The sequence below is a fragment of the Salmo trutta genome, chromosome 4 (assembly GCF_901001165.1).
Source record: "Salmo trutta chromosome 4, fSalTru1.1, whole genome shotgun sequence".
Classification (NCBI taxonomy): domain Eukaryota; kingdom Metazoa; phylum Chordata; class Actinopteri; order Salmoniformes; family Salmonidae; genus Salmo; species Salmo trutta.
Window position 1 is genome coordinate 8,738,181 of NC_042960.1, and position 14,506 is coordinate 8,752,686.

General features: G+C 40.8%; 2 protein-coding genes across 2 annotated transcripts in view; one reads left to right on the forward strand and one right to left on the reverse strand.

Moving 5' to 3' along the window:
- Positions 1 to 14,506, reverse strand: part of LOC115191800 (lipopolysaccharide-responsive and beige-like anchor protein) — a gene marked incomplete in the record, with an annotated part of 272,883 nt that overhangs the window by 83,510 nt on the left and 174,867 nt on the right. Inside the window, 2 exon segments of the mRNA XM_029749734.1 lie at positions 9,187 to 9,323; positions 11,757 to 11,900. Coding sequence (XP_029605594.1) covers positions 9,187 to 9,323; positions 11,757 to 11,900 — 281 coding nt within the window.
- Positions 5,509 to 7,655, forward strand: LOC115191801 (protein mab-21-like 2). Its single transcript, XM_029749735.1, has one exon. It carries the CDS (start codon positions 6,000 to 6,002, stop codon positions 7,077 to 7,079), a length of 1,080 nt encoding a protein of 359 aa, XP_029605595.1. The 5' UTR covers positions 5,509 to 5,999; the 3' UTR covers positions 7,080 to 7,655.

Below are 14,506 nucleotides of genomic sequence, written 5' to 3' on the forward strand. Positions count from 1 at the left end.
TTCTTAAGCAGCACGCCAAGGCTCCTTGAGCACGACTATTCCTCCAGTCGGGCATGATTCAGGGGAAAAGAATGTCAAATCTCAACAGTTTTGCATTTTTCAAATCTTGACAATAAATCAAGGTTGTAAGTAAACCATACATCACGCGGTACCGAATGTAACTTTGCCTTTTCGGTTAGAGTTCAAGTATTTTTGCTAGAAACTTCCAAATGAACGTTTGCGTCTATGTGGCTTATCTCGTCTCTTGACAGCGTCAATTCTACTACGGTATATCCAGAACATTGCAAATAACAACAGATAGGAGGTGTATGTTGTAGGTTGACTACTACACTGACGCGAACGCCACTCCACCAACTGTAAATCAAAGATAGGAACCGGTTTAGAAAACAGAGATGGTTAATGCAAAATACCAAATATGCAGGATCATGCGAAAATTGCCAGATTGCATTTTCTTGAGAAGGGTGTGTGCGTGTCTGTGTGTGTGTGTGTGTGTGTGTGTGTGTATAGCATGCCTATACTGTGCATTCAGGAAGTATTCAGACCCCTTGACTTTTTCCACATTTTGTTACATTACAGCCTTATTCTAAAATAGATTAAATACATTTTTTTTCTCATCAATCTACACATTATACCCCATAATGACAAAGTCAAAACAGGTTTTCAAAATGTTTGCAAATGTATATAAAAAAAAAAAGGAAATACCTTATTTACATAAGTATTCAGAACCTTTGTTATGAGACACCTGGAACTGAGCTCATGTGCATCCTGTTTCCATTGATCATCCTTGAGATGTTTCTACAACTTGATTGCAGTCCACCTGTGGTAAATTCAATCGATTGGACATGATTTGGAAAGGCACACACATGTCTATATAAGGTCCCACAGTTGACAGTGCATGTCAGAGCATAAACCAAGTTATGAGGTCGAAGGAATTGTCCGTAGAGCTCCGAGACATGATCGTGTCGAAGAACAGCTAAAGTCCCCAAGAACACAGTGGCCTCCGCCCGGCCAAACTGAGCAATCAGGGGAGAAGGGCTTTGGTCAGGGAGGTGACCAAGAACCCAATGGTCACTCTGACAGAGCTCCTCTGTGGGGATGGGGGAACCTTCCAGAAGGACAACCATCTCTGCAGCACTCCACCAAATCAGGCCTTTATAGTAGAGTAGCCAGACAGAAGCCACTCTTCAGAAAAAGGCAGGACAGCCTGCTTGGAGTATGCCAAAAAGCACATAAAGACTCTCAGACCATGAGAAATAAATCAAATCAAAATGTATTTGTCACATGCGCCGAATACAACAAGTGTAGACTTTACCGTGAAATGCTTACTTACAAGCCTTAATCAACAGTGCAGTTCAAGAAGAAGAAAATATTTACCAAGTAGACTAAAATAAAACATAATAATAAAGATAACACAATAAGAATAACAATAACGAGGCTATATACAGGGGGCACCAGTACCAAGTCAGTGTGCAGGGGTACAGGCTAGTTGAGGTAATCTGTACATGTAGGTGGGGGCGAAGTGACCATGCATAGGTAACAAACAAACAGCGAGTGTACAAAAAGGGAGGAGGGGGGGACTCTGGTCTGATGAAACCAAGATTTAATTATTTGGCCTGAATGCCAAGCTTCACGTCTGGAGGAAACCTGGCACCATCCCTACGGTGATGCATGGGGGTGGCAGCATCATGCTGTCATCTGCCTTTTTCTGAAGAGTGGCTTCTAACATCTCTAGAGAGACCTGAAAATAGATGTGCAGCAACGTTCCCCATCCAACCTGACGGAGCTTGAGAGGAACTGCAGAGAAGAATGGGAGAAACTCCCCAAATACAGGTGTGCCAACCTTGTAGCGTCATACCCAAGAAGAGTCGAGGCTGTAATCGCTGCCAAATGTGCTTCAACAAAGTACTGAGTAAAGGGTCTGAATACTTATGGAAATATGATATTTCCGATTTTGCACAACAAAAAATAACGGTTTTTGCTTTGTCATAATGGGGAAAAAACTATTTAATCCATTTTAGAATAAGGCTGTAACGTAACAAAATGTGGAAAGAGTTAAGGGGTATGAATACTTTCCGAATGCACTGTATATGTGTAAACACCAAATACACTCATCATAAGTGAAAATTATCACATAGATTTGAGGTTACATTACTTAACTTGAACCAGGAAATAGCCAATAAAACAAATCCCTCAATTAAATGAATATATCCAACAGACACACACCTTAATTACAGTTATATAGTTTTTCAACATCTCGGCTTCTAGTTAGTTAATCAAGACAGTGAGATTTGTGAATCCGTCCCGAGGTCACCTACTACGGTTGGGCCGATATATGATCAAATTGAATATGGTGATATTTGACATTGACGATATATCGTGAAGTGCAAGACTACTCCATTTGAACTTTACAAATCAAAAACTGTGCCGTTTTATCAGTTAGGCTGTTTAAATATGTTGAAAATGAAGTCTAAATGAATTAACTAAGCCTTATTGTTTCACAACACAAAGATTATTTAACGTTACTATCGTAAATAAGCACAAAAACAACACAGGCTGGAATGATTTACTCATTAACTGCGCAAAACGATTGTATCAGATATTGCAATATCTGGAGTAGCATATCATAAAAGATGTCTCCCCAAATATCAGCCAACCCCATCTCCTACACTACAGTAATACTCTCTGTAGTGATAGTAGCTTCATCAATACTACTGGAATATATGACAATGACAAGCAGGCATTTGCCATCTTACTGTTTTTTTTTTTTAAACTGTTTGCAGAGAAAAACTGAAAAACACTTCACTTGGTTTCTGGCAACTTTGTGGCTTATTTCAGTATCCACACTGTATTTTCAGTGGTTGCATTTTCCAGTCTTCAGCTAAACCCGATGCTACAATGAATGTGGTGAGCATGAGAAACTAAAGCTAAATAGAGTACATGAGTATTCCAGGAATGTTTCAGTCCCTTAACCTCTGTGTAGTGGTCATGCTGACCAATCTGTGGGAAACATAATGTATATTTGGCACAAAAAGCATATTTTCCAAAATGGGAAATAATAGTTGTGTTTTAGTCATACTAAATTACAAAAAAGGCATTGGCTGTATAAAGCCTGCATAACATCGAGACAATAGTGTTTCAGTCATTTACTAATATTACCATCAATTACCTTTCAAATGTTAGTCTGTCTCTGTTTAAAGGGCCAACCAATCTGTAAATGCAGTTTTCCCCCATATGTCTAAACACATGTTAAACTAGCTTCGCTGACTATTGTATGATAAAAATATATTTGAAAAGGGAAAAAAATATACATTTGAAATAACTTCATAATGTACATAAGAATGCGAAAGAAGGTTTTCATATCATCAATATAGATTTTTGATAAGCCATGTTGTTAACTCCCCGTAATTACATCGTTGAGTGCTTTGCTTAACACCACAACAAGGACCTGGAGATATTTCCAGCTCCAAATAGCCAAAAAGTCGTTGCAATTAAAACACTTATGTCTAATTAGGTCAAAAGCCTCGAGGGATCCCGACATAAAAACGACGTCCACTGGACAGAGAATGTCCAATTGACTCCCTAATGAATTTAATGCCAAAGCTCCTAACAACCTGCGCCTCATTAACTTGAGTAGGCTACAACGGGAGGACGGGAAAATAAGCTTCAGATAGATCAATAGTTTTGTAAAGAGGACTTTAACTTAAGTAGCTTTCATTTAACTGAGGCGTTATTTTTTTGGGCCATTCTATTGCAGCATCACTGTCTGAGGAGCAGTCTCACACCCCGCCTTCTCCCCGCGCGTCTCGGTGCTGTGCCCGCGAGGAGACGGTGATTGGTTCTTAAGTCATCTAACATGAAGTCTGGGGTGATAAGAGGACTTCAATTACAATCCCGGGCCCGCGCGAAGAACCCCTGTCCGTTTATTATTCATCACCGACAAGGTTCACGCGCCGATAAAGCGATGACCAGATTAAAAGTACGTGCATTTTTAGAAAACCACGCACAGCGCACAATGAGAAAGAAAAAGCCGGTTGTTTATGTCTTTAGAGTGATTTAAAAAATATAATTGAGCTTCTTGGAAATCAATTACATATTTCAATTGTTGTAATAAGAATGTGAAAAGAGAAACATCAGACCTTTTGCTTTTTTCTGAATTAGGCATTATTAATGTAACATGCGCTTTATAAAACGACAAGGGCAAATAGGCTGCAATAAAACAGGCCCCAAACATAGCATTGAAGAACTACGGAATACCACGTTTTTAACATCCCAAAGGGTCTTACGATGTCAATTAAAATAATAGGCCTATAGTGTTATTATCGTTCATCACATTTTATAATTACACGCGTGCTAAAACTTGCACTGCAGGTGCGTGCAGTGCGCATCCATTCTAGGCGGAATTGTTCTCCGTTCTTAAATTGTACAATGGCATGAAATGGGTCAAATATGGAAGTAATATGATGTTAATTTGTCCGATAGAATATTAGGGAGATTAGTAGGCCAAATTGGTATGGGAAAACAATAAACCACATTTCGGTGAGGGGAAGGTTGTTGCTCTTAATCCGATATCCGAGGGAAATTACTGGGTGTCATTTGAACTATTCAGGCCTATAATCTAGTATCACGATACACCAAGATGAAATCACTAGGCACAACAAAAAGCATGTCCCTTAAGACAAGTGAATATGTTAGAGGTTTGAAATGTGAACAACTTCTAGCCTATTAGATTGGAGAGAAAAAATACTGAAAATCAGGAAAACAAAAATTATATGCTATTTTATGGAAAAAAACACAAATATTAGAAATATTGTACACTCACTGAACATTCGATTTATCTCGTTAACCTGATTATCACACACCGTGTTGAACCCGCAGCCCGGAGACGCGCTTTCTAATAAAATTAGTCCTTTCTTGTTTCTTGACGCATAAACGTCATAAAACATCAGTTAAAAATTGCTTGATATACATAAATTAGCAATTCACTAGAAATATGCAAATGCACGAATAGTCCAATAATGCATACATACAATACTGTACAGCATTTTTTTTAAAGTATTGGTTACATAGTCAAAAGCGATTAAAACATTAGTGCTGATGTTTATGAAGGAGTATCAAGCCTCATTAACTGCCATAGAAAAACGAAAGGGTTCCAAATTGATGCCATTCAGACATGAAGCGAGCAAGTAAATAAACACTTCCCTTGCCAGGTATCCTGCATCACTCAATGCGCAACCTATTCTCCTTCTAAATAGTTCCATTTTATATTGAGCACGTGCACACCTGGGAGAAAAAAGGCTAGGTCAAGGCAAAAGAGACACAGCTGTCTTTAAAACGTATTAAATATACTTCGTAGAAAAGAGCACAAAGTGTGTATACGAAAAGGAACCGTTTATCTTCCTATATCTCGACCTGGGAGCAGAGGCTCCGCGCGCAGGATGTTGGAGAGCGAAAGTGTGCCTCTCCTGAACGAGTGCTTGTCGGAGAGGCCTCTGATTGGCTGGTCGCACTGACAGCTCCGCCGTTGATTGCAGGAGGAGAAGCCCGACCCCTTTCACTCTTCTAGGGGACCATTCATAAACTACACAAGTCCAGCTCGCACAGCTGAGTGTGGACAACAGTGGGGCAAGGTAGGAGAATAACGCGTAGTTTTCACGTTCAACTGAACGGACAAGGAGAGATGAGCGGTCACGACCAGAGCTTTATCCTTTAGGGTCTGCAAGCGCGAGGACACGGACGGTATTATATTGTACACTGAGCCCACCCCATTCTGGGGCTGCCCACTGCATATGACTGATATTTAGTAGCCTATTACGTTGCATCCCTATCGGTTTCCTTCCGACACTGTCTGACGTCCATCCGCTGTGTACGCAAAAAAAGTTGAATTGTATATTTTTTCTATTGCTTGGGGAAGAGCGTTTCGCCTCTGGCTTTACCGGTAAGCATTGGATCCGTCAACGTACTGCGACTCGCCGGTGTACAGCCCGGACCTCTGCCCAAACATGATCGCGACGCAGGCAAAGCTGGTCTACCAGCTCAACAAATACTACAGCGAGAGATGCCAAACTCGAAAAGCGGCCATTGCAAAGACTATCCGGGAGGTGTGTAAGGTAGTGTCGGACGTCCTGAAGGAGGTCGAGGTGCAGGAACCCCGGTTCATCTCCTCTCTCAGCGAGATAGAGGCGCGCTTCGAGGGGATGGAGGTCATAGCCCCCAACGAGTTCGAGGTGGTCCTCTACCTCAACCAGATGGGAGTGTTCAACTTTGTTGACGACGGTTCTCTGCCCGGCTGCGCTGTACTGAAGCTGAGCGACGGCCGCAAAAGAAGTATGTCTCTCTGGGTCGAGTTCATAACGGCCTCGGGCTACCTTTCCGCCCGGAAGATTCGCTCAAGGTTTCAGACTCTGGTGGCGCAAGCGGTGGATAAGTGTAGCTACCGTGACGTGGTTAAAATGGTAGCAGACACAAGTGAGGTAAAACTAAGGATCCGGGAGAGATACGTGGTTCAGATCACCCCTGCGTTCAAGTGCACAGGGATCTGGCCTAGGAGCGCTGCCCAGTGGCCCATGCCCCATATCCCCTGGCCTGGTCCGAACCGGGTGGCCGAGGTCAAGGCCGAGGGCTTTAACCTTCTCTCCAAAGAGTGCTACTCGTTGACCGGGAAACAGAGCTCGGCTGAGAGTGACGCCTGGGTCTTGCAGTTCAGCGAGGCCGAGAATAGGCTCCTGATGGCGGGATGCAGGAAAAGATGCCTCTCGGTCCTGAAGACTCTCCGCGACCGTCATCTCGAGCTACCCGGTCAGCCACTCCAGAGCTACCACATGAAGACCCTACTGCTGTATGAGTGTGAGAAACACCCGAGAGAGACCGACTGGGACGAGTCCTGCCTCGGAGATCGAATCAACGGAATTCTGCTGCAGCTCATCTCGTGTTTGCAGTGCCGCAGATGCCCCCATTATTTCTTACCAAATTTGGACCTGTTTCAGGGGAAGCCCCACTCGGCCCTGGAAGCTGCAGCAAAGCAGACGTGGAGACTGGCGAGGGAAATCCTCACTAATGCAAAAAGTTTGGACAAATTATAAACTGTCGAACTGTCTGATTGTGATACTATTGCTATTTAGGTCTGCCGAGGTGACGTTTTGAGATCACCTCAGAGTGGAGGAAAACGTCACGATCCTGGGTTCTCCGAGCAATGTGAAACAATTGACAAACTAAAAACAAGCAAACAAAAAAAAAACTTTTACAACGGAGTGAAATGGGACATTGCCATTCAAAGAGAGAACGTGAAGGTACATTAAGCTAAATGTAATACTTTTTTGTTGTTTTGTTTTAAATGTTTTCACAAAGTGAATAAATGTTTATTTAAAATTATATGCACAAAATCTTTAAGTGAAAGAATAGAAATGTAGCGTGCCAAGTTCCAATTTTTCATTACGTGACCTTAAACTGAAATGTTAATAAAACGAAGAAAAGTACATTACAACTTGGCCTTGTGTTTGTATACATGTTTTGAGAACTGGCATTGTTTAGTAAGAGTAATAGAAATGTAATTTATATTTACTAGATAAAGAGGATCGTGGAATCAATTCCTGTGTGAAAAACAGAATTCATGTGCGTAAAAAAGGAATGTTAATACTAATAAATGTACATTTGGCAAATCTTGGGCCTAGATTAATTTGATACAAATTACGAGTTTTGCATTATTATGCATATCAAAGAACATACATGAATTTTCGTCTTGGAATAATTAATATAGCACACTATAATTTAGTTCAATTTGATGCAAATTGTTTTAAAATAATAACGTCTATTTAGTCGACAGTTTGATGTCGATAGGCTATATGGCTGCAACAAAATCCTATTTAAACACGCCGGTATGCATGTCTGTTATTACTGTGTATTAACTATTGGGGAGATAGGGAGAGATTGGGGCGAAAAAACTGCATGAGGATAACGAGAAACACAACAACCACTTGTAGTAGGCTCATTCACCGGAACAGACCATTGCTAAATTCAGACTAATTCATTTGCCGTTTCAATAGGAAAATGTTAACGCATGAAAATCAAAACCTCAAAGGTTGATTCATGAACTTATCTGTTATTATAACTATATTATGATTATAACTGTTGTTATTGCCAATAACCCTGGGCGCAGACTGCTGGAAACAAAGATACACAACTGTCACTCAATGACTAGCCAGGGAAAGTCAGGGCCCATTTCTTAACGAGACCTGATTCATATCGCTTTCACTACGAGGGACTAAACACCACGCGGTTATATTAGTACAGTAGGCTATCCATTAGCACCAGCCTATTTGGTTTACCACTGAACTGTTGAACACAAATAGAACGAGGATATTTCGAAATGAATATTAATTACTACAGCCTGTTATTTAGGATATTCAAATGAGTCATACAGGCTACATTTCAAAGGTGTCGAATAATAAATTCAAGTCATTTCATGGTTTTTGATTCTCAACAAAACTTACCACAACATAAGCCATTGGGCCTACACCGTATTCCTGATTCCTGGGCTGCATTTCACGAACAACTGAAAGACCAGAAGGAAGAAGAGCAGGCCTAGTCGTCTCTCTATATCTGGCACATTGTATTATGATGTGCGACAGACTAACTTATTATTTTTCAAACGTTTGCTTGTGATGCTTCTGCAGGCTCCGAGGCCTTTGTGTATCGAATCTGCTGAGCAAACACCCGTTTTCAGAGAGACGTGATGTTGTCAATGACGTAGCCCACTAAACCAATGCAATTCAAGCACGAGTGAAGCTATAGCTTAATGTTCACTTTCACTACGCAAATACACACACCACACAACAGCATCATAGCCTATACGGTTGTTATAATCTCAATTATAGAGATTATTGAGTCTCGGTCTACATTTGGATTATTCAATAATTATTTGACTTGATGATGATCGCAGAAGTCAAGGCTGTTTACAGTCGTCATGCAATAGCCTAAAGGCTTTTAGTCTATGCATGTTCATTATTTGGAGTTATTTATTAAATTCTTATAACGGCTTTATAATGCAATTAGGCTGCAGAAAGGCATGACTTGGAGGTGCTGGGGCCATGGAAGGACTGGGAGAAAGGCCTGAGCCATTTTGAAAGCTGGTTTTACAGAATGACAGGAGGGCCTGCTTTGGATCAATGGAAGTTAAAGCCCTTCTCTTACCTTTGGATCGATCGTCTTAAAGCTGGCCTCTTCTTCATCCACCTCGAAGTAGAGTTCAGACGCGGTGATGGACAGCGTTCCTTTCACCACCACCGCTGGGGCGACCAGCTGAGCGCTAGTGCTCATGTTTACAGGGCCTAGGAGACAGACAGGGCCCAACAACGGCACGGGCCAGAAAGCAAACATTAGCCCGCTTTACAAAAATCACCCCCTTCTCCTCCGCGAAAAAGGAGAGCTTTTTCAAAGGGCAACAGCGTGTAAAAGTAAACATATAAACTCAACAACGACACGCACTGACTTCGATGGCTCCTTTTGTCTCCGTGAAAATACCATAACAATATAGAGAAGGCCACATATGCATTTCTAATGAAGGGAAAATATTTGCTCTAGGCCAGGGCTGCCAACCCTCTTCCTGGTGATCTACCGTCCTAATTTAACACACCTGATTCTACAAATTAGCTGCTCAACAAGACCTTAACTAGCTGAATCAGATATGCTAGTTTAGGGTTGGACTGAAAACCTACAGGACAGTAGATCTCCACGAAGAGGGTTGGGCAGCCCTGGTCGAGGCGATGGGTCAGTTGTATCGGCCTGTCTATCAAATGCGAGGTCAAGGAGAAAAATAAATATAATTCTCAATTGTATAATTTCTAGCTTAAAACTGCATGCAAATGATTTGTGTAACTGCAATTGAAATTAAGAATGCAATTTACATTTCACAATTATTATTAGCATTATTATTAGACCTCATTTCCTTGCTAGATCGAGTTAGATCTAATATGTCGTGTTGATAAGAACTGAAAGCAGAATCACAATGATCTTAACAGTTCCTCTTTAGACTACGGGGAGGGAGAGGTGGTTTGACCCGCTGAGTAAAATATCAGCATCTGCGTAACCCAAGACAGACCAGCTTTGTCAAAAAATAGAATCAGCTGTCAATCAGGCCCCATTGATTGCGGGCTGGTGCTACGTCTGTTTAATCTCTCATCAATCTTAATTTATGCCAGTATGACAATGAGAAGGCCGCTCGAGGGAGCACCGTGTAAGCTCTTGCCCCGCTCTCCACGTGTGCAGAAGCATTGTATTTGCTGATGTACCGCGCGGCAGAAAGGGGCTTCAGAGCCCGGTTTGATTTCCCCAAAGCACCCACGTCTTTCCGAAACGGGTGGCTATGGAATAAACAGATATGTTCATTTGTTGCCGTCTCCCCCTCCCTCCCCCCTTAGCCCTCCGAGCATTGTGAGCATTAGCATGTAATCCGGGCGCGAAATAACATTTTTCAATCACTGCCATGGAGACATTCAATTACATTTGGTGTTGTTCAGACAGACAGCTGCCTGTACTGGGACGCTGCGTCCTGTCTGTCTGTCTAGTCAGAGGAGTAGGAGAACCACATGACAATTTCCACTTCAGTTCAGAATCCATGTCACTTTATTATGCATGGGATCTCCCCTTAATCCTATTGCCATCGTGGGCGTTGTGTTTTTATATAAATTGCGCTCTGAGCGCATTTATATTAGTCTACAGTGGGTGAACAAGTTATAGTGGAAAGCCATGATGTGGGGAAATTGAGGATTATATAGGATGCAATCCGGTTAGTAACATAACTAATAGTCCGATAGGAGTTCCAGGTACAGGGAGCCACATTTACATCAATATGGGTGTGAGATAATGGATTTAAAGTGGATAAGAAATTGGACAGCAACGTAATTTTATGTGTTTGAGTCTTGTTAACGGCAAGGCCTACAGTCGTTTTGATCTCAGCCTATACTATTTATTCGACATGGATTCATATAGGAAAACTGCACATTTAGAGCAATTATAAACAACTAAAGACACAGAAAATTTTTAAGGTCCATAGTGCTATTCTAAAATGTGAAAATAATACCGTTTAGCTAAAAGCCGTGCGCGGTGCACCTATACGCTATGCCCAATCATAAAATAGGCCCACATGCGATGCATGTGTCAAAAAATATCGCACTTGTCACGAGTACAAATTTGCGGTTTTCATTTAACATTTAACATAAAGGAAGTCTGAGGTAGGATCCAAAATAGAAATGAACCCCGAGGCCAAACATTTAGACAAAACGCACAGTTCACTTCTTCAATTATAGGCCTATTCTCAACCTCTCAATGATAAAAAAGTAAATAATTACTGTGTCAAAAGCTAACTATGAATCATATTACACAACCGTGTTGGTATTTATGTACTATAATTTTATTACAAACAAAAATGCGCTTTGCTTTGAGATATGTGAACTTGTAAACAAGCGCCAATAGGACATGTTTGTGTGTTATTATCTCCTCCTCCCCCAAAGCCAGATCATCACAAAGCATCATGAGACTCCAGGGGTAATGGGAGGCGCTGGGGAGGTTATCCCCCCTTATTAACCGTTCGGGAGCCCCGTTATCCTGCATGCGCGCCTCAAAGTACCCGTAGCAGTACCCGCACGCGTTAGAAATGGAGACGCTTTAAAGGCGGGAGGGGGAGAATTCAACCAACGCGCGTTCCCAGCCCCCTCTAGATGATGCGCGCTGGGACATGAAAACGGATGAGCTGCATGCGTTACCCGTTAGGTTCTCCAATTCCTTCTCCTCCAAGGATGATAGAGTGTCATCGTCGCCATCCAATAATATCTCACTCTCAGAGTTCTGATTTCCCAGCGCCTGACTTCTGATGGACTGTTTGCCTTTGAAGATATCTTCCTCCGGAGCTGAAAGAAGAAAAGTATTTTAAACCGCCATCCAAACGTAATTGTGTTTTTACCAAGTGACTTTTCTGTGCAGAGGTTAGTATCCTAACAAGAAACGTTTGAAATATGTAGACACAAAATACGCTGCTATTCTGGGCTATATTTAATGATAGTTTACTATATCACAGGTATGACAGATGTAATATTAAAAAGATCACTGAAAATGCATGGCTATATAACCTATTAATATTGTAGCATATTGAATTGATCAATAATTCGTACTACGAAAGTCAAGTGAATATTCAAATGTCAATATAAATATTTATTGAGTTGAGTTGTCTATTTTGCCACAAATATCTTTAATTATTTAGGCTAAGTCTTGACGTTTTGCGTTGCAATTCCAGAATGGATTCGAAATTAAATTGGTCAAAAGTATTTTAAGATTTGACAAAATAGCATGAATAAGTCTGATAAAAATGTAATAATGCCATAATTATGATATAAAGCAAAAGTGTATAACTCAAGTGCACATTCAGATGCAACACGGATCTTATGCTAATATGATTCTTAGTAAAATGAAAAAACTCCATGCGAAAAATAACATCAACATAAAGATGCTGCAAGCTGATGTAAACATCAAAACGAGTTTATAAAACCATGATAGAAAACTGGCAACAATTTTAACTGGAACTTCATGCAATTTTCATATATTATTGTAAAATGTGTCAAGTTATCATAGAGCCATAAACCCAGCTGGAACACCAGCAATGACTCTTGGGAGCCTTCGGGGTTATTGTGAACATGAAAGGTTACGTTAACTAATCGGACTCTCATCTTATCTCATAAAGCTATTTTCCAATGGCGTTGTGCCAACGCAGGCTAGCTATACCTACATGGCAGCGGGAGTGAGGTTACAATGTCATAGCGCGACATTGTATCGACTTGTCTTTACTGCATTACCTGAATGGCACTAATCTAATAGTTCAAATCCAATTATTTTATTTAATTGATACCCAGGCAATAACGTGTATTTCAGTGCATTTCTAATGCAGATATACAACATTGTATGTAAAGTATAAAATGTACTGATAATAAAATATAAAATTCATTGTTAAAACCCCAATTTGCCTGTGCTGTGCCCTTACAAGTCATCAAAACAAAAAATGTGTCTGGTCAAACCCAATATCCAGAAACATGAGCCAAAGATATTCCAACAAAGCTTACTGCCTTCCCTTTTTATTTCAACTTAACATGACTTGAGGTTCCAAAAGGATTTAAGTGAAACAGTAATCTGCAAACATTTACAGAACACTCATCATGCAGGCCCTTGGTGTGTGTGTGTGTGTGAGAGAATGTGTGTGTGAAAGAGATAGAACGAGAGTGTTGTGTGTGTGTTACACTCAATATGGTTTCTTTGCTCTCCACTCCAAAACCACTGGACAGTGACCCAGTGGCCCCTCCAATCTCTCTGAGCAGCATCACCTGATGAGGTTAGACCCTAAGATAATTAGCATTTTTCTCAACATCAGAAACTATAATATATGGACTCCAAAACTGCTGAGAGAGACCTGAGAGAGAAAGAGAGAGAGCTGAGAGCAGAGAGAGAGAGAGAGCAGAGTGAGAGAGAGCAGAGTGAGAGAGAGCAGAGTGAGAGAGAGCAGAGTGAGAGAGAGCAGAGTGAGAGAGAGCAGAGTGAGAGAGACAGAGAGCAGAGAGAGAAAGAGAGAGCAGAGAGAGAGAGCAGAAAGAGAGCAGAGAGACAGGGAGCTGAGAGAGTGTGAGTCTAAGAGAGCTGAGAAATCTCATGTCATGGAAAATATGCAGCTCAATGATATTTAGACTGGTCTTCCTGTAATTAAGTCTCCCCGGAGGATTCTTTAGTTAGCGGCACTGAAATTACTACCAGCTCTCTAATACATACCACATGCTACAATAGTATAGTATATTCACACCATCCAAGTGAACTGACTGGACAGACCGATGGGCCCGGGACGACTTTCTCTCACTGACAGGAGTGAGATGAAAAAGGCAGACATGTGTATTTGAACTTCTGTACATTCTGCCATAAACATGCTCACTAAGTCTCACCCTGGGAAGACCACAACACACTAGCATATGGATGTGGAAGGGTCTTGGGTTGTGTTACAACTAACAAGAAAACACTACTGCTACTATATGAACTTACTAGTTTGCCAATAAATGTTACTAAAAGGCTGTGAATGATTTACTTGTTAGTTGTGAATAGTATTATCAGAATTGGTCATGTTAGATTGTCTATTGTGTGCAAATAAAATTCTACAAACATTGTGCTGCTTTCGAAACTACTTTGCAAGTAAAAATAAACAGACAGGAGAATTTAAGAAAATAAAAACTCTATTATTAGATTATAGTTCTGATACATGTATCCCAACATAACAAAACTAATAAGATAAAATATAGTATTCTTGAAAACATAATTGATATGATGTATATTTTTGATATATGACATAGGTACAGGGAAGTTTTCTGAATGCATGTGTTTATGATCAAATATGGGAGTGTGTATCAAACAATTACAATCCATTTAACGCCATTTCAACTTAAAAGTGAAACAATCAAAGCACAGTAAAAACTAAAAGGCAGTGAAA